The sequence below is a fragment of the Cyprinus carpio genome, chromosome A2 (assembly GCF_018340385.1).
Source record: "Cyprinus carpio isolate SPL01 chromosome A2, ASM1834038v1, whole genome shotgun sequence".
Taxonomy (NCBI): domain Eukaryota; kingdom Metazoa; phylum Chordata; class Actinopteri; order Cypriniformes; family Cyprinidae; genus Cyprinus; species Cyprinus carpio.
In genome coordinates, this window is record NC_056573.1 from 22,221,102 (window position 1) to 22,246,121 (window position 25,020).

The window sequence follows — 25,020 nt, forward strand, 5'->3', positions numbered from 1 at the left end:
TATTTAAAATAGAATTTATTCCTGTGATTACAAAGTGAATTTTCAGCGTCATTACTCCAGTCTTCAGTGTCACATGATCCTTCAAAAATAATTCTTATTTAATGTGTCCTTGCTGAATAATAATAATAAAAAACTCTTACTGACCCCAAACCTTTGATTGGTAGCATAAGTTAAGGCAAGAATGTGTCATTTTGGCCTGCTATATATGTTGGTGATTGTTTTCATGAAGCATCCAATGCTAGTCATTTTGCTATTGCAAAGATAAAGTGTCGTCACATCTGCAGTGAACTGCATTCTACTTAGACTGAGGCCCAAAGATTAGGGCAAAGCTCGTACAGTATTATGGTCTGGGCATGAGAAAAACTCGAACACAACCCAGAATCCTTTATCTTCAGTCCCTTTCAAAGGGCATCTTAGATGAATTCCATTCTGCTATAAAGTTGAATTGCGAGTGTAGCCAACAGGGTCAATTAAAGACCAAAAAACTTCATCATTGAGGCTTCAGATCCTATTTGTAATTTATTACATGTTATTGGGGTTGTAGCAGAGCACGTTCAATTTGATGTTTTCATCCCAGTGACGCAAGAGCAGGAAAAGCTGCCTGGCCGCTGCCCTCAACCCTGCCAGGTTGACGCCTTCTGGCAGCGACTGACACTTCAGCCAGAAATCTGCCTTGGCAGCCACCAGTTCCCACTCCACAAAAAAACCAGCGCAACGGTGCTCCAACCAGGCTAAAGCCACCGCCGTGGCCCAGCTTGAGCTCTCTATGTCCATCTGCAGCAGTTCCTTTCCATGAGGTTCTGCAGGATCCAGTGGAGGACCTTCACACGTGTCAGTCTCAGAGCCCCGCCCACTGTCAGTCTGCGGGACTGCACCTACCAATTTCTGAGAGCCTTCCTCCAAGGGGTCGGACCATGAGTATTGCATATGCCTTGCTGATGTGGCGGGTGGTGAGGTGCAACGGAAAGGGGGGCTCAGAGTGCTACGGTGGCTCAGGTATGGGGATGCTCTTTTCAGGCGGTCCAGAGGGATCTGGATGCACTCAGAGTATGATTCAGACAGCAGAAACGCACCTGATGCCAACTGTAGGCGCACCTGTGGGGACACAAAAACTAGGTAACGCTGACTTTATGTTGCGATTAATTTTGTAAATCAGTAGGCAATTAAACCAACCAATGGCAAGTAGTTAGGCGTGTCTGTCTCTCTGTGTTTGTCAGTGTCTGCTGAAAGACAGTGAGGTTTGAGAGGAGCTTGTTTTCCATTATTGCCCTTTAGTCTGCCCAGATTGAACCTGGAGAACACAGAAAATCAGTGTGATAGTACAATAAAGTATTACAAAGTGTGATACTTCTGCAGGTCAGTGCTGACTTGGACCCGAAGAAACTCTCCACAGAGCGCTGAGAGCGAGAAGACACTGCTGATGGACTGATGCTCCCTCCTGTGCCTGAAAGACACAACTTTATTACACCCATTATTCACCATCCTAAAGGTGTGGTCACACTTACTATTGTTACTATTGATATAAATGCAAAAACATTTCCCATGAAGATTTTGCTGGTGTTTAAGTTGGTCGTGCAAATTTTTCACTGACCAATAGAAAGCTCAAGCTGCTTGGTTTAAAAGTGACTCCATGCTTTATGCATCGCTACACTATTGACTCTTACCTTTCTCTTTGAGAAATTTCACTGAAATGTTGCTAATGTGACCGCGGCTTAATGCATTCTTTCTGTCTCCAATACTTACTACTGTCCCAGGATGTCATGCTACAAGGGGATGCAGGTGTGTCGTCTCTGTCTGGGTCCAAGAAAACAGAACAGAAATTCAGAGTTGCGCTGAACAGAATGCATTGTTTTACAGCCTCATAGTTTTCATGGATGTCCTTGCATCAGTATTTTAAGAGGGTTTCCTTTTCAGTTATCTGTATTTGAGTTGCTTGCTGAGCCTCAGACTGTTTATGGACTGTTTAATGCATACTGCGGACAAAAATGTCAAGAGTTGGCTGAAATTGTGAGCGCCAATCTGATTGGCTGATCTGGGCAGTAAGGATGCAAGGGGTTTTATCAGTCTGATGGGCAACACAGTCATGTTTACAGGGCTGCAATAAAAAGTGCGCTAAAAGCTTGAGATTCATGACATTAAACCCTTGAAAGGTATTCACAAGCTTTGTTTGAGGCAAATAAATTATATAATCTTGTAAACACTGGTTTATTTTGAGCTATATTTATCCCTAATGTAGGCCCAGTTGTGATTACAGATAGACTTTCGTTCACAAACTGCATTTATTTGATCAAAAATACAGTAAAAAAGTCATATTATTAAATATTACTATTAAAAATAACTGTTTTCTATATTAATATAGAAATATATTTTTAAGCGTAATTTAGTTATTTTATGGCAAAGTAATTTCAGCATCATTACTACAGTCTACATCATTACTTCAGCATCATTACTCCAGTCACATGATCCTTCAGAAAACATTCTAATATTCTGATTTAGTGCTTGAGAAATATTTATTATCATCAATGTTAAAAACGGTTAGGAAACAGTGATACATTTTTAAAAAATTCTTTGATGAATGGAAAGTTTAAAAGAACGGTATTTATTTGAAATAGAAATGTTTTGTAACATTATAAATGTCTCCACTGTCACTTTTGGTCAATTTAATTAATCCTTGCTGAACATAAGTATTCATTTGTTTCAAAAAAAAAAAATATATATAAAATATAAAATATTTACTTTATTATAAAATATTTATACTTTTCACCTTACCTGTTGAGGTGTGTGTATCTTCAGTTTCTTCACTGGCTCTGCTGGAGGGATGGCGTCCGAATCCCACCGAGCACAACTTCTGTCTTCTGCTGCCAGAGTGAGAACTGTGTCCTGTCCTAAACCGCACACCTAACATACACACACAGGAGAATTCCATTCCCCCCTTGTAGTTTAGCTTGTTTTGTCTCACTTTTTGTGAGATCGTGTAGCTTGTCGGTGTTACAGTATATGTGTGTACCTGTGTGTTGTATGCGAGTACTCTGAGGTTGATTTCTCGCGTTGGTGTCTGTGGTGGTGAAGCTTGTATACATGCAGACGATTCCACAACTTTTGCTGGTCTGGATGGCTTTCATTCTGTAACGCTTGGACGGACCTACACACCCAAACAACAGGAACAAAACATGGATGGAGCAGCCTGTTTATAACTTGAATTCAAATTCAAATATTTTGTTTTTAACTGTTATTCCTATCAGACCTCTTTCAACTTCAATATCTGTTTCTTTCTCCGCCATGTTTTCAAAGTCTCTGATGACAGATCGTGCAGTCAGCTGGTGGATAATCTCATCCCAGGACCCAGTGCTGGTTTGCAGGGTTGCTGGGCTCTCCGTGTCCCACAGAATAGACAGATCCACACGGACCTCCCAGGATACGGCCCTTCCTCCCAGCATGCCATGGATGACTGAGCGACACTGGTCCCCTGAAGCCTGGAACTCGCCTGGGGGAGCGGCTGAAAATAGGCATTCTGGATCGGTGAAGGTGTCCCAATCTAGTGGGGAAGCGGGAAACAGGAGGCCATCTGGATAGAAAGTGGTAGGTAAAAAGAAGAGGTTGATTTAATATTTGGACCGAGTTTAATATGCATCTGTGTGTATTTATGTTGATGCATGAACTATAAGATTGTTTTCCCTCACTGGAGTCTGTCAGACTGGGGCGGGATAGACCTCCCCGTGAAGTGCTGTGGGTGTCTGTGTCACTCTCCTCCAATCGGCCCCCTATGGCCTGCTCAAATGAGACCTTCTCTAGCGCCCTCCTCAGCCGGTGCATGTCTAGGTCACCCTGTGGAGATGAGAAACTTCGGCCAGCCAGAGCAGAGCGAGCTAGTGCCTTCTGCCTGTGACGAGACTCATCTAAGAGCTTGCCAGCCTACAGAAACAAACATAGACTACAAGTTAGGATTAGAGTTTTGATTTCTATTTTATGTTAAGACTGTTCTGTCAGTTTAGTTTTTACTTATTTAAAGGAATAGTTCACTCAAAAATAGAAATTTGCAGAAAATGTGTTCATCCTTAAGCCATCCTAGATGCAGATGAGTTTGTTCATTGGAAGAGATTTGGAGAAATTTATCAACTTGGAGAAAGCAATATTATTAATATTATCAAGCATTGGTTTGAAGTTAAAAACCTCTTAATGTTGGATTTGTTTATTACAAACATACAGCTTTTTCTTCAGAATATGTTAATTGATGGACTGGAGTTGTGTGGATTACTTGTGGATTATATGTTTTTATCAGTTGTTTGGACGCTCATTCTGACGGCACCCATTCACTGCAGAGCATCCATTGGTGCGCAAGAGATTTGTAAAGTTCCAAAATAACCGTTTTTTTTTTTTTCTCAAAAAATCATAATTACCTCTGTTTTAGGAACCAGTATGGCTTAAATGGCTTTGCAATGTGCATTTCAGGAATACTTGGTCAGTACTAGTGAATTTTCAAGTTAACAGCAACAGTAATTTGAAAAATGTTTAAATATTAAATCCAAAATAATCAGAATACTTTTTGTCCAGTATACACTGCAAAAATGAATATTTGCATTTGTTACTTGAAGGAGCTGCTTTTAATGTGTGACTAATTCTGCTTTAAATCTGCTTTTTTCCATTTTATTTGTAAAGTAAATTTCCTTTGCAGGCTATTTTAGATTACTGGTACTATACATGTAAACTGATGTTAAACTTTCTTTATGTTTAGGGAATTCTTAAATGTCATCTGCTGCTGTCACCTTCCCTGATGCTGAATCAGTGTCCCCTGTAGAGGTGGTGTTCTGAGCCCATGGAGATTCCCAGCGCGAGAGGCCTCTACCCTGTGTGTGCTCCATTCTCTCCAAGCCATGTGGCAGAGAACCCATACCCAGCACAGAGCTCTCCACTTGGGGAGAATCAGATGAGAAGGCCTTTTCACTGCTCAGAGAACAGTGTGTCAACACATACTGATCCTGAACATACGAATCCTGTTGAATACGCAGGCGCACATCGCTGGTGCTGTAGTCAGTATCTCCACCTGCAGATCACGTAAGGTATGTTTGAAATGGCTACTACAATTAAGATTTAAGGGTATGTAAACTTTTGAACGGGGACATTTTTATAAATTTAGTTATTATTTTGTCTTGTGGAGTATATATATAAATATCTGTTATGTGAAATAGCTTATTCAAGACAGTACTTATTAACATTGTTCAAATATCTTTTTTTATGTTCCACAGGTAAGAAGAAATGCATATAGGTTTATTTTTTAAGTATGCACAATGTATGCTGATCACTAATTTTTTATGCGTAGAATAAACCTACTACTACTTTTACAACCTGAGCACATTAAGTAGTATCCCAAAATGCAATGTACTGAAATCTTAAATAGATTGTATAGTCTTACCAGGGCTGACGGCATTATCGGTGGCATGTGCACAGGAGAACTCTGACGAGATTTCTCGTGAAATTTCCCGCAATGCTTCCTCAAAATCTCCCTCCACCCCACACTCTCTTACAGCATCTCTCTCTCGCTCCTCCGGGGGAACCAGAGGCTGAAGGAGCTCAGAAGTAGAGGGAGAGAGCTCGAAAACCGACCCCGCTGAACCACGTGGATGGCTTCTGTATGGACGAGGCTTCACCTGCTTCTGAGCAAGTGTACAGACACCAAACTAAGACTTTATATAACTGTATGCATCTCATTTATTTGAACATTTCTTCATTTGGCATATACTGAACAGGAGAAACTAGTCTCTCACCTCACTTTTCTGGGCCCTGAGTCCAGACACGTCATATAGAGTGCAGTAGCCAATCAGGCAGTTGCCTGGGTAGAGTGGAGGAATTTCATTGGGTGAGAGAAGGGCCTCCACATTGTCTGGCACATACCAGTCAATCCGTACATCCGTCAACACAGGTTCCAGAGCTTTCTTTAGACATTTAATCAACTGTAGAAAATAATCGAGACATTGATAACTGATAGCAGATTTCCACAGACAAATATCAAGGTACGGCTATGTTTTTTGTATATATATATATATATATATGTATGTATGTATGTATGTATGTATGTATATATATATATATATATATATTGGATGTAGTAAAACACCCACAGGTCCTGTGTTTGTGCCAGCTTTCCTGATGATTAAGGAATAATACAAGATTTCTTTACCAAATGATTGTTAAAAGCAAACATGCTAAGAAATGTACATAACATTTTGTGAGAAAGTGTGACATGCTAGAATGAAACAGGCACTATTTTTGGAATCAGCGCCCCAAAATGAGTAAGTAACAAGTATTGTATTTGTATATTTTTTATTTCACAGAGTAAATATAATGCAAGGTGGTGCTATCAACATTTTTCAAATATCTTCTTTTATGTTCCGGAGATAAGAAGAAATGCATACAGATTTCTTTTTTATTTTAAATATTAATACAATAAAAATATTATTTATTTTAATAATAATAATTATTATTATTATATTATATACTTAATACTTTATTTTATTGTACAGTACAAAAGTACAATTTCTATATAAGTATATTTATTTGATTAAATAGCTTTGTGTTTTAAACACAAAATTGCATTTGATAATAGCAGTTTTGTCTTTGTCCCTGTAGAGGGCGTTATGAACACTCGCACCTTTGGCTGAAGCCTTTCTTCCTCATTGAGAAACTCAGTACTGCCTCCCGTAACCTTGGCAACACCCTGCAGTAGCCTCCGACAGGCTTGAGGACCAAGTCCCAGACCGAAACACCTGGAACAACACCAAGAATGTCAAAACACAGGTACTTCAATGCAAATACACTGGGTCTTTGTATATAGTGCATTTGTATGATATAAAGACACATTGTATTTGCACTGAATTGCCTGTGTTATGAGAACTTTTGACATATTCTTTTTAACAGTGGATTATACAGGTGTATGTATGGTTTCATGTCTGTAAGAACATTTCAAGAAACATTTCTCATGACTCAAGACATGTATGCGATGGACTGCCAGTGTTCCAATGTGAGAGAAAAGAGAATATGTTTAGTATTCCCCTGACAATAATCTGGACCATTTCACTAATTAATTGTCTGAAAAGAAACAGAAGCCAAGTGAGACACACACACACACACACACACACACACACACACACACACACACAAGCTGTTTAGAATTCAGGTCTGCTCCGTCTGGGTCGAAGGCTTTTAAATGTCTTGACTGAGTATCAATAACGAGTCTGTGTTCCAGTACAGTGAAAGCTATATGTGTGTGTGTGTTTAGTATAAGTCAGTTTATTATGGGAGGGGACACTTAGTGCTGCATAATATAAATGAAATAATTTTTCTCAACCTTTATTTTTGTTTACTGGAAATGTACAATGTCATGTGCAGTATACATTTTAAGGTGGAAAACTAAATAATTAAGGTGGAACAGATTGGATAAAACATACAAGACAGCAGCAAATACAAGTATGATTGGAATTTGGATTATAGCTGTTTCCCATCTGACTGGCTAAATGAGTTTTATTTAGATACATTATGGAGGCATGGGGTGTTTCCATGGTAATGCCTGAGATAAAATAGATTGGAGTTTAAGTGCTCTAAGTGTTTAGCCAGTGACAAAAGTGTTTGCTAGAGCAAAAAAGTGTTGAGCTGCTTTTTATGGGTGTTTGCTGTGAAGTGAAAGGTGTTTAGCTTGTTTTAAAAGCTGGATGCCGATATGTACTGGCTAACTCTATAGACAGTAAAGCTAAGCACCCTCCACCCTTTTTTATTTACATCTTTTTATACATGCATATTATGCTGTTCTAATTTTATTTTACTGCCAGGTATTTTATTTCACTGTGTTATTACATGTAGTTAGCTGAGGTTTTGTTAATTGGGGTAATAATATTGCAAGATTTCAAATTGTGGCAAATAGGTTTGTTATCTGTGCACTTGTTATTCCACACAGAAAAATCCAATAAAGTTAGATTAAAGATGCAGATGTAAAATGTGTTTAGCTAGTTGTAGAGTTGTAGTGCAGTTTGCTGGAGTGAATGTGTTATGCTGGTTTTTGGGTTTGGTTTTAGGGGTGTTTGCTGATGTGAAGTGGATATTTAGCCATTTTTAAAGCTAATTCTAAAATCTTCATCTGTTTTTAAAATTATCTTTAAAAAAAACCTCTTTATATACTATTATACTATCATTAAAAAAAAGATTTAACTTAAAATAAAAAAAAATGAAATAATATTAATAAATATTATAATATTTATATAAATAAAAGAAAATCTTAAAAACTAATTCAAAATGTTAATAAATACCATAATAATATATCATAAAAGTTATGATTGTTGTGAAAGACTATCTGTTCAGATTAATTTAGTATTATTTTATGTTAGGTGTTACCTGGCACGGTGTCTTCAACACTAATTTAACCTAACATTACAGTTTTTACCTAACGTTACAAGCGTTCCTCCTGACCAGTTCGAGCACGCGGCCTACATTACTGCAGGTTCCATCCATGATGAAGAAGAGCTGTCGTGGGCAGCTGCGGTGGACGGGCTGCCGATAAACCCAAGACAGCACCCCCCACAGGTTAGCGGCACCTTGATCTGTGCGTATCTTCTGGATGTACTCCAATGCCTGAGTCACTGTGCTCTGAGAAATGAGAGAGGGTGAGAATGGCAGTCTCTTTAGCCCTGATATAATAAAAAAACTGTGACCTTTTTCATACACAGATCATGACTTCCTGAAACTCTAAATATCACACATACATAACTGGCAATATTCAACCAACTTTTTCACTGTTTTAAAGAGATATTCTAGGTTAAATATAACTCTCTCAAATAACAGCATCTGGAGACAATAATAAAACCATGTTTTCATTTGTGAAAAATTAAATATGGTAAAGTTTTTGTTTTGTTTAACAGAGAATGGTCCTATAATTTAAATACTATAATTTAAATCAATGATTTTTTCTGTATAGTGGCTTTTGTGAGTTGTACCTTAAAAAAAACTTAATTTTTATATTTTTTTATACTTCCCATTATTTCCTATGATGGTCATTTTTGACCATGAAGAATACAATTGTGACTTTTTAAATGAACATTTGGCCTTTTCCTATCATGCCCATCATCTTTGTGTGCTCATATAGCCAGTACCACAAAAGTCACCAAGTTTTGTACCATTTTCAATGAAGTTATAATTAAAATATATATATATATATATAGCAAAACTTAATATTTTTGAGTTAAAAGTGATCAAAGAGCACCAGAGGACTAGAGAAGCTCTGTGTGATGGAGATGTAAAGAGCAGTGGTGCACAATAGTGTTGTCAAAAGTACCAATGTTGCAACCAGACTGTACTTTTCACAACACTAGTGCACAATGGAGCAAAACAAGTTTGTTTTTAATCATTGCATGCTGTAAACTGCATGGCAGTGCCATATGGCTCTTGCTGTTTTAAAACAATTTGTCCAGCCAGACCCTGGACCTGCTTCAACCTGATATTGCAGTGTCATGGCAACCGGTAGTAGCGACCTGGACAGAGATTGTTATCAGCAGGTCACTCAAAGGTAAACATCAACCATCTCACACACATCCACCACCACACAACCCTGTGTGATCTCCATCTTTTCAGTTATTCTTAAAATAAATACAGTGCAATGATTTTGGCAACTACAGTTAAAATGAGACTGGAGAAACACTCACATCAGTGCAGGGCTTGCTAGAGCTGAAAAGAGGCCTGACTGTTGAGCAGGTGCCAGCAATGTTCAGCATGGAGCGGGTCGGCAGACTTTTGATGGCCACCAACATCCCCTCCTGTCAAAGATATGAAAGCACAGGAACACTTCTGGTTATTTTCAACCGGCATATACTGCACATTCAGAGTGAAATTCTATCAGACGATATTGTTTGATTCTAGTTTTGGAGGTGGTTTAAACAAATTTGCTGCTCATTTCTAATGGCAACAAAGATTTTAAAGTAAATGCTAACAGTTTGAGGGGGAAAAAGCATGTACTGAAGACAAGAAAGTGCATGTGCCAACAGAGCAGCTGCTCATACAGGAGATCACAAGAACCTTGATCTTGTTGATGTTTTGCTGTGTCATTATGCTGCTGTGGTCAATGAGGAAGATGAGCTCTCTGCTGGCCTGCTGCAGTTCTGTTGGTTCTGACAGCAGATCGGGGCAGAAGTTAAGCATCAGGACAGGGTTCAAGAGCAGATCCTTGTGATAGCGTCTCCGCACAAACTCCAGCTGGGGGAGGTACATGCACTCATGATATAACAACTAAATAATCCTCTAAATGATGTTCTTAAAAGACAATCAAGATGAAGTCAGCAATGCGACTGTATAATAGAAATAATTTTACCATCTTCTCAGACTCTGCCTCCTTTTGGGCACAGCGAATGAAATCCCGTCGAGTATGGATCTGCTGCTCGTATTCACTAAAGGTGAGACGGCCCCTCTCTAGGATGACCAATGGACTATGAGGCTCTGCAGGCGACAGCGACAGCGACTTGCAGGTAATTATAGTAGCATTGATAAATTGATTATCATTGATTATTTTTGTTAATATTTTGAATTAGATTTTATTTTTCATGTTTTCCGTTTTCATTTTAATTAAATATATTTTTTTATATTATTATTATTATTATTATTTTTTTTTTTTTTTGTTATTTTAGTACTTCAACTTAAATGAAAATGAGGAATGGTATCATGGCAACTAACTGAAAGATAATAAGTTTAGGATTTTGATTTTATTTCATTTAATGCTATATTATTTCAAGTAACAATTTTGTAAATGGTTTTGGTTTTAGTTTAACGATAGAAACCCTGATGGAGTTTTGATGGTGGTGCCAAATTCTACCCGCTAACCAAGGAGAAACTGTTTAAAAAACCTGATGCATAATAGTCATATTTTTGGCTTTTCTTATTAGCCTTTTGCTACATTACATGAAGTATAATAGGTTCAAGTCACTCTTATAGCATAAATACAATGGAAATAAATTAGATTTTAAAATATACTAAAAAAGAAAAACTTATTTTAAATTCTAAGTTATTTATTTAAGTTATTTAAGTTACTTTATAATTATAAATTTCACAATGTATTTTTGGACAAATAAATACAGTTTTGGTGAACATCTTTCAAAAAATTTGGAATGGAAAACTGCAATGCTCTATTTGGCAACTGTAGGAAAGGAAGTGATCTAATTTAAAGTCAATTGTTTTATTTTTAAAGGCATCAGCTGTTTTTGTTGCTGTAAAGTGTGCATTAATGTTAGCTTTAAAAGCATGATTTGAGCTGGACAAAATTTTATGCTGATGTTGTCCGAGTTTGTTGCTGGTTTGAAATATGCTACTTAAATGTAATATGAACACAGAGATTTTTGGAGATTTTTGTTTTTATGCATTCAAGCAGATATGTGCTATATCACATGCATAACTATAAAATACCTATGGAGGTGTTGCTAAAATGCCAAACAGCTTGTGATTTAACATGTAGTCAGCTCTTACCGCTAAGGTGTAGAATTATTTCCAGATGTCGGTCACATGAATGTTCTTCCGCCAGCGTGATGTAGGTTGCATATGCAGACTGTGCACTGGGGTCAGCGTCTGCACGCAGGGCATGGGTGGGGCTTTCTAGACCTGGAGATGAAGAGAAAGCATGAGAAGAGTTACAGACTCTGTTCACATGACATTTCAGCACTGATTTGATTAGTTGTTATGAAAGAACATTATGCTGGTGGGAATCTTTGACATCTGAGCCTCAGGGAACTAAAGATATGATAAAACAGATTCACAAGTGAAGACTGATCCTGACTTTTAAATTAATTACATTTCAGGCAGACATTTGATATAAATCTAGACAATTTTTTTTTTTTTTAAGGTTAGTGTTTAATCTTAAAACAAAGTTTTTGGCTTTATAATCCGTTGAACCCTGTATAGTTTAATTTTAAAATCTGATTTAAAAAAAAAATAAAAATTGGTTTATATATTATCCATAAAAATACTATAGCCATTCCAAAGTTTGGCATCAGTAAGATTTTTATTTATTTATTCATTTATTTTTTGTTAAAGAAACAAATACTTTATCAAAAACCTTTAAATTGATCATAAAGTGACAGTAAAGACTTTTATAATGTTACAAAAATTTGTATTTCAGGTAAATGTAGTCCAAACATAGTACTTCATGATATTACCATAGTAAATGTAAAAAAAAACCATGGTAAATGTAAAATGAAAATGATATTACCATAGTGTGTCCAAAAACATCATATTACCATGGTACATGTCTAAAAAATTCTAATAATATAAGACATGTACAAACCAACATATGTAAATGTAAATGTCCAACAATTACATGATTCAGTTCTTTACATTGTAATATCTCTGTACTGTCCTACTCAATTTATATTAAAGTTGAGCCAGCTGAAATAGTGGCCACTTTCCTCCGGAGCAGAACAGCATCACTGCTGCACTGTGATTTAGGATATCACCCTGACTCTATCTCTCTCTGTTCTAGTGGCCCGGAGCCAGAGCCAAACACTCTCTCTGAATACACCCTTGCAGACATGCTTTGGCTCCTTCTGGCAGGCGCACTGATATCTATCATAATCACTGATGTTCGTGCCAAGTTTACACTAACTGGATTATTTCAGAACACAAGCTGAACCTACATGAACGTACAGTCACTCTTAAAAGGCAAACAGAAAAAAGGGGCAGAACGAGACAGGTAAGAGACAAGCTCACCTTACTGTATGGCTACTTCTCCCAATATCATAGTTCTAGACCTTTTCTGCTTTTACATTTAAGTTCTTGTTTTAGTTTACAAGTGACTTCTGTTGATAGGTTGGACAGAAAGATATGAATGTTACCGGCCAGCAGACAGGCTCCTCGAACCAGCAGGTGGAAGCTGAGCTGATAAGGCGAGAGGTTCGTGGCAGTGCTGGTGAGCAAAGCATGTGTGCACTGCTGCCCAACTCCCAGCATCCTCTCCTGCTTTCCAGACACGCTGCCAAAGCACGTAGTTGGGCTGAAGGAGAGACGTGAAAAGGGATTCTTGGAAGGTCAAACCCCCAATTTTCACTATTTGTTTTTCAGATGGTGTAAATCTAATTATCAAGGAAAGAGTAAGAGTGTCTTATCGAAAATACCCTTATTACACTCCTAAAAATAAAGGTGCTTCAAAAGGTTCTTCAAGCGATGCCATAGAAGAAACATTTTTGGTTCTACAAAGAACCATTCAGTCAAAGGTTCTTTTAAGAACCATTTCTTCCTTACCTTTTTATAATCTGAAGAACCTTCTTTCTCCACAAAGAACCTTTTGTGAAACAGAAAGTTTCTTCAGATGTTAAAGGTTCTTTATGGAACCATTTAGACAAAAAGGTTCTTCTATGGCATCGTGAAGCACCGTTAATTTAAGAGTGTACTTTGTGATTTTTCTGTTATTTTGTTCATTTACACACATTCAAAGGTTGGGGTCAGTAAGATTTTTAAAATAAATGAATACTTTTATGCAGCTTAATTCATCAATGAATCCCCCCCCCCCAAAAAAAAATAAATAAAAATAAATTATATATATATACATACATATTTCATGGTTCCTACAAAAAATTTAATATCACAGCTATTTTTTTACATTGATGATAATAATAAGAAATGTTTTGAGCACAAAATAAGCATATTATAATGATTTCTGAAGGATCAGTTGACACTGAAGACTGGAGTAATGATGCTGAAAATTCAGCTTTGCATCACAGAAATAAATTATATTTTAAAATAAATGAAATAGAAAACAATTATTTTAGATGTGATAACATTTCAAATATTATGGTTTATAACATAATATTTTACAATATGATGTATTTTCTATCAAATAAATGCAGCCTTGGTGAGGAGCATAAGAGATTTCTTTCAAAAACAAAAAATAATCTTACTGACCCCAAACTTGTGAAAGGTAGGGTATGTTATATTTTAAGAATTTTAATATACACTGGCCCTATACCTGAACGTATACATTTCATAATTACTATGAACATGATGACTTTATCTTAATTTTGAACAATATATTTATTGTTTTTTCACCTTGAACCTATAAGACTTCTTTTTTTATTGTTTTGCTTGATTATAAAACATTTGTTTGTTAACATACTGTTTGTTTATTTAATGCAAAGACATCATACATTTTAAAGTGTGGCTAAAGCTTCCAAATACTTTTCAAGACCACTGTAATTATTAAAAATGGTAAAGGAGAACTTAAAGAGATTAACCTTACCTGTTCTGCTCTGATTTCCTGTCATTTTCACTCTTTCCTGGTTGGAGCCGCGCTCTGACTATAGGTGTGAGCACTGTGGGATAGACCAGGCGGATTGCACCATTTTCAAGTGTAGGAAGTTCAAGGGTGGTACTGATGACAACGGACACTATTTCTAGTGTTCCAATCTGGCCTGTGCTCACAATAAAAGTGCTCCTCTCCAGGTCCTCATCCAGCAACAGATGACCTAAATGATAAAAAAAAAAAAAAAAAGTAAAAAAAAAAAAACATTTACAGCCATTCTGAATCAACCCAACCTTAAAGGGGTCATGAATTGCCTTTTTTAATTATTTTGTACTGTTATCTGAGGTCCACTCACAATGTTGTCAGGATTTTTACATCAAAAACATTATAATTTAGAAGTAATAAGCTGTTTTCTGTCCTGTTTTGACCCCCTCATTAGAACGCTCTGTTTGAGTCGGCGTGGCGTATTGTAGACTCGGAAGCAAACGCCCACTGCTCTGATTGGCTAACTGTTGTGTATGTTTGACACCCTACAGCCTTCATAGATGGGTGCTGCTGTGATTTAGGTTAAAAACGCATAAATACTCAGTACATATCAAACGATCTATAATAGGAGACAAAGCTGTTTCTCCACAACTTCTGAGCCATCTTTATCGTTGTATTTCGTTTGCCTCTCTCGTTATTTACACCATATATATGTATACATATCTGATTTACACTACATGCGCAAATCGGTGAGTAGGGTTAAACAGGAAGTGATGTAGAAGTTGATCTTCCTCTATGTGATGTAGTTGCTCTTCCTCTGCGGAGGCGGGGTTTAGCCACACTATTACGAAGACAAATTGGCTTCAGTATAAGTTGTTTTTGGACTAACGAGAACATTTTGAGTTCTGAAACTTACAGGATGTTTTTATAGTACAATGACCTCTTAAAATGTCAAAAGATCAAGGGAATTTTGATTTCTCAGTTCATGACCCCCTTTAAAGAGCTCAAGCATTCAAAGCAGCATTACAATGCTCATTATAAATTTCATTAAGTAAATCCACTTCACCAGCTAATTACTCTTCAACAGTGATGCTATATAATTACGGAGAGCTAAAATGGAATTACAAACACAAAATTCTAAAGAGAACTGTTTGCTTGTTTCTCTGATGCATAAGGTTTATAATAAACAGAACTTTATCATCCGTTGGTGTAGATGTCAATGTTATGGACCTTAACAGGTTGAAACTCTCACCGTTGGAGCACTGTATCTCCAGAGCTGCTCCTCCACAGCATCCCCACTCCTTACTGTGACCACACTGGGTGTGCAGCGCTGATCCTAGGCAGCAGTCCAAACAGCAGTCCTCTAGAGTCCCACGGCTCTGGAGTTCCACACTGACCAGCCTCCCAGAGACCACTGCCTCAAAACCCACCACAACCTCCTTCTCCCCCAGAGGATACACAAACACACCTGAGCAGGTGAGGAGGACATGGATTTATTTTAGAGCAGATATTCGACGACAGGTGTTTGTTTTTCTACTTATTACATATTCAGTGTCTGAATTGTTCTACAGTATGTGTGCACGATCTCTTACCCTCTACAGGTTCAGGGTCAGTATTCACATATGTGAGATGAGCCGTGATGCCCAGAGAGCAACCGTTGGCACAGGAAGTGATGTTGGATGTCTTTAGCAAAAGTGGAGCCCATGTGGTGCGATTTTTCAGTCCTGGCATTTTCCTGGAGAGAAGATCATCTGATCTGTGTAAGTTAATTATGCTTGTTAAGAGTATGCAACAAGATCCCTGAAGAATATTAAGCATGATAATTAATATGCTTCATTTAATTAAAATGTTGACTTTGGTAGTCACTACAGTTCATTTACTAACTGCACTCTAAGAAATGTCAGTTATAGTGTCTGATGTACTGTGTAATTATGGAAAAAGAAAATTCAGTATAAAATTTTCTCTCAAATTTTTAATTGTGCATTGCATAATGTTGTGTTTTGGGGTTAAAGGCAATGTTGGAGAATTAAGGAAATTTAACAGATAATGGATAGATCCTGGCAGAAAATTACCAGTACCTTTTTCTACAGATATTTTTCTTAGTGTAAACCTCTTTTTCAGTCGTCTATGATTAAATTCAGTCTTTGTGTTATAGTAATGTATTTGTCCATCGTTATTAATAAAAACTGACAATGTTCAACAATTGGTTGTGTTTACCATTTTCCCTGAACAATCTTTAGTAGACATTTTACAGGCAGGGTTATTATTGTGAACTAAACCAAAGTAAAATTTAAAATAACGGAAATAGATTAAAATTAAATATTAAAAAACCCTACACTTATTTTATTTCAGCTAGTTTCTAATGCAACATTTCTCATCATTTTAAGTACTAAAATAACAAACTTGATAAAAACTAATAGACATATTTTTTAAACAATAAAATAATAATAAAATTACTAAAAATGTAACTAAAATTAAAATGTAACAGAAAATATAAAAATAAAAGTCCAAACTGATAAAAACTATAATAATATATTAATATTGATACTAAAATAAAACTGTTTACAGCAAAACCACCAGTGTTAGACTGTTTTAGATGTAATAGGCTGGTGCAAAATGGGCGGATTATAAACTTGATGAACCGAATCTTAGACAACATATTAGAGGCTGTAGCAGCAAATTTCCATCTGATTATTTGCTTCAGCTACCATGAAACATTTTAAGAGCTGACACAACCTCTCATTCACACAACTGGACGTGTCCACCCTGCATGCTGCCTGGCAACCGGACGGCACTCATCCTGTCACAGTGGGAACGTACAGTATGTGTCAAACATTAACAGATTGGTCAATAGTGCAGCAGCACATGCATACAAACACATGCATACAAGTCAACTGCCTGCTGTTTCTGCTGAGGTACAGATGCTAGAATTAGAGTAAAGAGGATCAAATTCAGATGATCAAATCTGAAATCTTGAAATTTGTAATTTGGATTTAGCATTATAATTTTCTGTCTAATGATCCATCTAATGTGAGAATATTGAATATTGGGTTCACTGGTTAATGATGCAGTGATGTTTGTTCTGTGCTCAAGGTCTCTCAGGTGCTCCTTGAACAAGATGCACTAACACCTGCCACCTGGAAACATGTCCACTTACCGAGATTTACTGTGCTGTGATTAAATGTCAAGCATGCATGAATGCAAACACCACACTAGTGTGTGTTTGTGAGTTAACTGCTCTTACAAAGATTAAAAGTTCACTATTGACTTGCTGACTCTGAGTTGTAGTAATGTTGTGCAACTATATATTTTGTACTCTGGCCAACATTGATGCAAACAATAATATTTCTAAATACATTTAGATAAATTGTTTGTATAGTTTTAAAAAAAAAAGGTCAAGCGCTGTCCTATAAATGTATCAAGCATATGGAACAATGCCACAAAAATTAAAAGTCCTTAGAGAGACTTAATATGCAAGGGGCATTACCGAGTAAACCACAGCATATGAAGGTGGGAACATTAGATTTTGAGAACTGATAAGTTTTATAGTAATTGTCTTACTAATGATGCTGTGTTGTTTCATAGTTACATGTACCTGCTAGAGTGGCTTCCAGTAACACAATACAAAACAAGTTCTAACTCTCTGTAAAGAGAGATTGCATTTATAAGATGACAAAGAAAAAAGTAACTATGAGCTGAACAAAAAACAATAAACAAACAAATAAATACATATATCTGCTGATCCAAAAGAAGTAACTAAGTTTCAGAAAATGTGATTAACTGTTTACTGTCTAAATTTATTTAAAAATTTGAATAAAAAGGGTAAGGTATTAAAATCACACTAGTGGTTGTCAGCAAACTGCTCTTTTTAGGATTCAAGAGTCTTTTGACCGGCTAACTTTGAGTAAACACACATCTAGCACTAACTTGTATTTTGAAAAACACTGATGCACAAATCAGTCTTTATAAATGCATTTAAATGAAATTAAATTTGTAAAGAGAAAGAAAATAGGCGATTTCAAGCTCAGTCATTACAGAAATAAAGAAAGAGACATGAACTTTAATTTACAAAACAAAAAGAAAAGAAAAAAATTAGAGGAAGTTGCTAAAATGAATTTCCAAGTCAGTGTCATTTAAAGGGATCGATCGCTGAATCGTTCAGAATATTTTCACGATGAGAATCACATCGGTAACATAAAATGAAGCTGTGAAATAAACATCATTTCAATCAATTAGTATTTTTCTCGTCAACAGGAGAGTTTACGCAGTCTATCAACTATTATTTGTAGACATGTTCTTGAGCATGTTAATTTCATAAAACCAGAGTCCGCGTGAATAATAACAAATAATCCAAATTATAACGACTGAAGTGTTTTAGTATGTTTTGAAAAGGATAAAATTATGCACTTCACGTACACGGCGGGTTTTCACTTACTTGATGAGCTGCTCCTTGATTTTTGTCTGTGATTCGGAAGGTGACGTGTTACAGGTCTCTCTCCATCTCTCTGTTCTGTCACTCTCAGGGCGGAGGGACTCACTCAAGCGCGAGACACACTTCACTACAGCGCGCATTCGCGCACGCGCACGGAAACCAGGGAAATTGCATCTTATAGGAGTCTATAATTTACTGCTGTCATTTTATTTCGAGCTTCTGCAGCGTGTGATATGAACAGTTCTGCTTGCCGAAAATGAGTTCAACTAATTTCATTTAGGCTTATGTATATTTTTACAAATGCAAACAGTAACAGTAGCCTTTAGGTTTCGGCCAAAAGTATCAGCCAAATATGCAAATATACATCCAAATATCCTGCAAGCTACTCATACACATTTAAGCAACTGTAGGTAGTTTTGTGCATTTTTGAGACTTTGAAGCCACCTGCAGTTGAGTGAGTTGAATGCATCATTGTCATAATTACACTGGGTAGCTGTACATGTGCATTTGTTGTTGCCATAAAATTTTTTCGCGAAATTTCATAACCCGCTCACACATAGGCCTTCTCCCAAAGCAGACGTTTAGGTGCAGCGTGGGAAAATACAGATACCATTCGCTTTATTAGAACAATTTTTGAAACAGCTTTCAAGCTAAAAGCAGTTGCTTTAAACCAGCAACTACGTTTTAAATTTATTCAAAGTAATTATAAAATGATCACATAAACAAATTTTTTTTTTTTTTATATTTCAATTCTTTTATTTATTTATGTATTGCTTGCTTTGTGTCTTCTTTTTCTGTCGATTGAAAAAAAAAATAGACTTTCATTGCATCAGCAGTTACTGCTGTATGGCGGTGTTATGTGATTAATAAAATTTGATGTGACGTATTTTATTAATCCGGCTCTATAAAGTGAAACTGCTTTGCTTATTTGGTTTTGTCTTAAAAGACCCACCAGAGGGAGTCAACGTTTAAGAAAAAATAAAGAAAGAAAGAACTAAAGAAAAACTGAAATCTATTCATGTTCATATTAAAACATTAGAATGGTCCTAGACTCACATAGTGGCGTAGGCAAGACCAGGCACGAGATATCCAACACCAGAACCTCATAATACTCTGAAATGACCAAATGGTAGATTGTATGTTCAGCACCTTGGACAGCTCTGTGACTTTCTGATCCATTTCGCTATGTGAGTCTAGCGAGAAGGAATGATTACATTAAGTAAAACTAATTACAATTGATGCTTTAGCATTTAATGCTTTTGATTCATTTTATTTGACCTATTATGGGTGATAGCTCAGTTATTTGTGCTGTAAAGCTGAAAAATGCCAGTGCAATTGCAAATGCCAATGGAGGTGTGAGAGGGGCAGCATTAATGTTCCCTATATATATATATATATATATATATATATATATATATATATATATATATATATATATATATATATATATATATATATATATATACCGTATAACAAAATAAAATAGTGTGAATGCGTTTAAGATTTTAAAATCAAATAGCTAATGAATTAAAACAGGCCTAATTTATTTTAAGTACAACATATACAATTTTCTTTTATGTCAGTTTTTCCATTTGACTTCCATTGAGACATTCTGACTTACATTACATTTTAAATTTACTTCTATCCCCTATATTACTTCTATTACTTCTAAATTTACTTCTAGATTGTGTGAACGTGGCCTGATTAACTGAGAATCTAACGAAAATGTAAAATCGAGTGTGCACCGAATTTAACTGGTTGATTTAACCGAAATAGTGCCTTTTTACAAGTACTCCACGTTTACTGGCTTTCACCCCAAATGATTTATTTCGCTTTTCATTTTACTAGCCAAACGCATTTGTCTAAATGGTGATTCCAATAAACAATCTTTTGGAGGTTACTAAGGTGTATGTGTTAGCTCTGCTAGAAGGTAAAAGCACTTTATAAACAGATTATATGAAATAATATATTTTTTTGGCCTAAAACAATCGTCATGGTCCGGTAGAAGGCGCTGTTGGCACATGCTGCCGAACACACTCTTTCAGAGTTCGCGTTCGCTGATGGTCTTAATAGCTTCAACGTTTTATGTCATTAATCATCTAAAACATTCTAGATACTCATAAGATGCGTGATGTTTAGTTAATCTGTTTTTATAACAATTTGTTAAGTGTATAAAGCAATGTGTTGTCAGCACTTCATACGTTTCTATGTCAGAAACTCAGAAAACAGGTCTGAAAATAAAGAAAAGATGCAAATGCTGCGCCACCAGTTAATACAAAATAACTGAACAAACTGCCCTTACATTTCTAAAATGCAACTTAGGATGTTTTTTATAATTTGTCCGCTTTGAGGTCATCTACATGTAGCCTACAGGGTTTTACGGGACATTCTAAAACGCTTAATGTGAAAAAACACTTAACGTGGTTTAATGTAATACAGTGATATAACAGACCAAACTCACTAAACACTATACTGATAAAGTATACTATCTACAAAAAATCAGATGAGCTCAGAATATGAATGCAACGCGTTTAATAACACTTTAAGCCTTTTCCTCCCATAGAAAACCATTATAAGGCTTAACGTGTTATTAAACGAGTTACATTCATATTCAAGGCTCGTCTGATTTTTTGTACATAGTATACTTTATTAGTAGCTTATAATGTTTAGTGAGTTTGGTCTTAGTACATTAAGCCACGTTAAGCGTTTTCTTATAAAGGTTTTCTATGGAAGGAAAAGGCTTGACGTGTTATTAAACGCGTTGAGATCATATTCAGGTCTCATATGATTTTTTGTATATAGTGTACTTTATTAGTATGATGTTTAGTGAGTTTAGTCTGTTAATATCACTGTCTTAGTACATTAAGCCACGTTAAGGGTTTTCTTATAACGATTTTCTATGGGAAAAGGCTTAATGTGTTATTATATATATTAATATATATGTAGGCCTACTGTATATTTTTAAAAAATCTAAGAGTAAAAATTATTTTTAAATTTTATATATATATATATATATATATATATATATATATATATATATATATATATATATATATATATATATATATATATATATATATATATATAATATTAATATATTTTTGTGTGTGTGTGTGTGTCTGTAGGTGTTGTTGGATCATGGCTGAAGAGACAGGGAGTCCGGTGTGGAGATGAAGAGTTGCTTACTATTCAAGTGTCAGATGAGAAGTGACCATGATGTCTAGAGTGGAGGTGCGTCTTGACTGAATGTAATGGAGGGTCTGTCCTCTGATGTTCTTGATGTTAGACATTTTCTTTAAATCCTGTACTAGTGCATCAGGCCACTATCCTTCAAATGGATACCATTGTTAGGAAACACTGGCTCAAGTTGTTTTAACATCACTTTAGTCACTATGGAAGCCTGTTTGGAATAAAAAAAAAAGCAGTTACAACTTTTTATCTCACAATTATAACTTTTCTTCCTTGTAATTCTGAGTTTATATCTCACAATGTGGACTTGTTTTTTTTTTTTTTGCAATTCGTAGAAATAAATTCAGAAATGCAAAATATTAACTCACAATTCTTACTTTTTCCCTTGCAGTTCTTTGAGTTGAATTTAAATCTCACAATTCTGAGTTGATATCTTGCAATACTTTTTTCCCCTCAGAATATTGAGTTTAAATCTCCCAGTTCTGATTTTTTTCCTCTGGATTCTGAGTTTACATCTCACAATTCTGTTTTTTTCCTGCCATGAAATAAAAAAGGTAATTCCAACTTTTTCTCACAATCCCTTTTTTTTTATCTCTCACAATTCTGACTTTTCTTTTCAGAATTGTGAGTTTATACCTAGCAATTCTGTGTATATATCTCAAATACTTAGAATTGCAAGGGAAAAAAAGTCAGAATTGTGAGATAAAAAGGCTCATTACCATTTTTATTTTTTATTCAGTGTTGGAAGTGGGCTTCCATACAAACCCACCCTCTTAGATATATTAGACCTATACCAACAAACTGTATTGAAGGAAGAAAAAGGTTTAAGAGACTTAAGATTATTGTGAAAAGGACTTTTTTTCGACTAACTTGACTAACATTATAAAGTATGACCCTTTTAATCAATCATCTAATACAAACAAATGTCTTCATCACTAAGGTTGTGTTCTGAAAGAGTGTGAGCTAATGGGGTCATCCATGTCATGCAGAAAATACTCTCTGGGAAAAAAATTCTCAAACTGAAAAGTTGGGACATGTTTTTTTTTTTCATCCCACTGACCCACTTTTCAATTGTTCTCAGCACCAGACAATAGAGACAAATGGTTTCATAACTAGTGCACAATACCTGTGTATTATTCAACATTGTGGTTGCGTAGATTTTGTTTGGGTGTAGTTTTTGTTTTAGTGTGCCATGTCTTTATGTAACCTCCCTCTGTTGCCCCCTGTAATTTTAAAAATGCCGACAATTTCTCACACACACTTAAGTTGCCCTCTCATTGGCTCCAGTTGTGCGTCAGACCTCATGGCTGTGACGACATGAGTAGTTTCACTGATCCAGGGCTCAACCAAAGACACACGTGAAGCTCGTCCTTACAGCAGAATGAGAGAGTGAGTAGCAGTCTGTGAAAGATTCAACTCACACCCCCAACTACTGTAGAGCTTAACTGCATAAAGACAATGTTGTCTTCTGTGATTAGACTGAGCTGTTGTCTTCTTGGATGACTTTGGGGTATTTCTTTCAAAGAAATGTTCAGGGTTAAATACAAGTAAATCTCTGCCATGCTGTTAGTTACCACCAGTGTTGAGGAAAGTTACTTTTAAAAATAATGCATTACAATATTGCTTTACTCCCTAAAAAAGTAAATAATTACATTACTTGCATTACTTTTGTTACATTTTCTAATCTGAGCTGAGCTTGCTTGTTTGTTTTTGATATAAAAAGTTATATTTTTGGCAAATGCATAAGCCTTTTCACACCAAAAGTGAAATGAATAAGCCTCAGGCTAAAGAAAATGAAAATTTACACTCATACAGACCTTTTAGTAGTGCTGCCGTTCTAGATTGCATGAAAAATAAAACGCAGGAGAAGAAAGTTCAACACTCTTAACTCAGCAATGAAACACAAATGTGATGTTTACCTAAAGTTATTTTTGCCTATATGGTTGGAGTGGATCATCCAAAGTCAGCAGCAAAGACACTTGTTAATAAAATGGGATTAAATACAGTACATAAAGGATATTTTCATAATCTAAGATATCTAATTAATTCAGAATAACACCAAATCCTTAAATTCATTTTAACAAATACTCAAAATCTACATTAACAATCAAGATAAGAAAATGCATGTTCACAATTAGTCTAGAACTACAGTAAGCATCATGTTTACTCAGCGAACACAACGCCTCTGCACTTACTCCTGATTTCTCTCAACATGGGGACAGGAGAGCTGCCAGGCAATAAATGGGAAAACCCAGTAACTGGTATTACTTATTTGAAAAAGCAAGATATTTTCTTGTAGATTAAAAAGTAATGTGTTACTTTACTAATTACTTGAAAAAGTAATCTTATTACATAACTTGTGTTACTTTTAATGTCTGATATCTGAATGAGACCATTAAAATTTTGTGCAGTTTTGTGCACTGTATTCTGTGCAGTTTTAATCCAATACACTCTTAAAAATAAAGGTGCTTCACGATGCCATAGAATAACCTTTTTGTCTAAATGGTTCCATAAAGAACCTTTAACATCTGAAGAACCTTTCTGTTTCACAAAAAGTTCTTTGTGGCGAAAGATTATAAAAAGGTAAGAAAGGGATGGTTCTTTAAAGAACTTTTGACTGAATGGTTCTTTGTGGAACCAAAAATGGTTCTTCTATGGCATCGCTTAAAGAACCTTTTGAAGCACCTTTATTTTTAAGAGTGTATTTTGTCATATGTAAAGCTGGTAACTTCTGCACTTAAATGGGCAATGAAATCAGAATGGGACGTAAGAATCCTGATTGGGGACTGTTTACATCAAGCAAATTTCACCCTGATTTTCACATTATTAGAACAGTTGTCTCACTACTAAAATTATGTGTTTAGACAACTTAGACAACTCAAATGCACTTTAAAAAAATAAATAATAAGAATATTATTGCTTTAACAAAAATTCACATTTCACACAAAAATTCACCTAATCAATTGCCTCATAGGCTTCCACTTTACTGTAAGTGCATTACTTTAGACATGATTTTTGTTTGTCTTTTTAAATGAATTAATGAACGCATAAATCATAATGCATAATGAACCCAGAACATTAAAATGATGCTTTAAAATGAAGTTGTCTATAATCGTTAGTCTTTCTGGTCACACTGTCTTTTTGTAACCAAACACTGTAG

General features: G+C 35.7%; 1 protein-coding gene across 5 annotated transcripts; it reads right to left on the reverse strand.

Annotated features, from left to right (window-relative positions):
* Positions 1-506: 506 nt before the first annotated feature.
* LOC109087242 (von Willebrand factor A domain-containing protein 5B1-like) lies at positions 507-18,800 on the reverse strand. Of its 5 annotated transcripts, none has more exons than XM_042778879.1 (22): positions 18,675-18,800; positions 15,832-15,974; positions 15,492-15,707; positions 14,252-14,477; positions 12,852-13,009; positions 11,491-11,622; positions 10,346-10,470; positions 10,054-10,230; positions 9,684-9,794; positions 8,429-8,631; positions 6,647-6,761; positions 5,763-5,948; positions 5,411-5,651; positions 4,764-5,041; positions 3,681-3,912; positions 3,245-3,565; positions 3,008-3,142; positions 2,770-2,898; positions 1,744-1,794; positions 1,369-1,444; positions 1,174-1,291; positions 507-1,095 (listed from the first exon to the last, which is right to left on the reverse strand). In XM_042778879.1, the coding sequence occupies exons 2-22, from the start codon at positions 15,968-15,970 to the stop codon at positions 523-525; spliced, it is 3,942 nt and encodes a 1,313-aa protein (XP_042634813.1). In that variant the 5' UTR covers positions 15,971-15,974; positions 18,675-18,800; the 3' UTR covers positions 507-522. The 5 variants fall into 5 exon arrangements, with proteins under 5 accessions (XP_042634813.1, XP_042634838.1, XP_042634830.1 ...); XM_042778904.1 differs by having other exon boundaries at positions 5,411-5,645; positions 15,832-15,995; positions 18,675-18,784; XM_042778896.1 differs by having other exon boundaries at positions 5,411-5,648; positions 15,832-15,995; positions 18,675-18,784.
* Between the last annotated feature and the right edge of the window lie 6,220 nt (positions 18,801-25,020).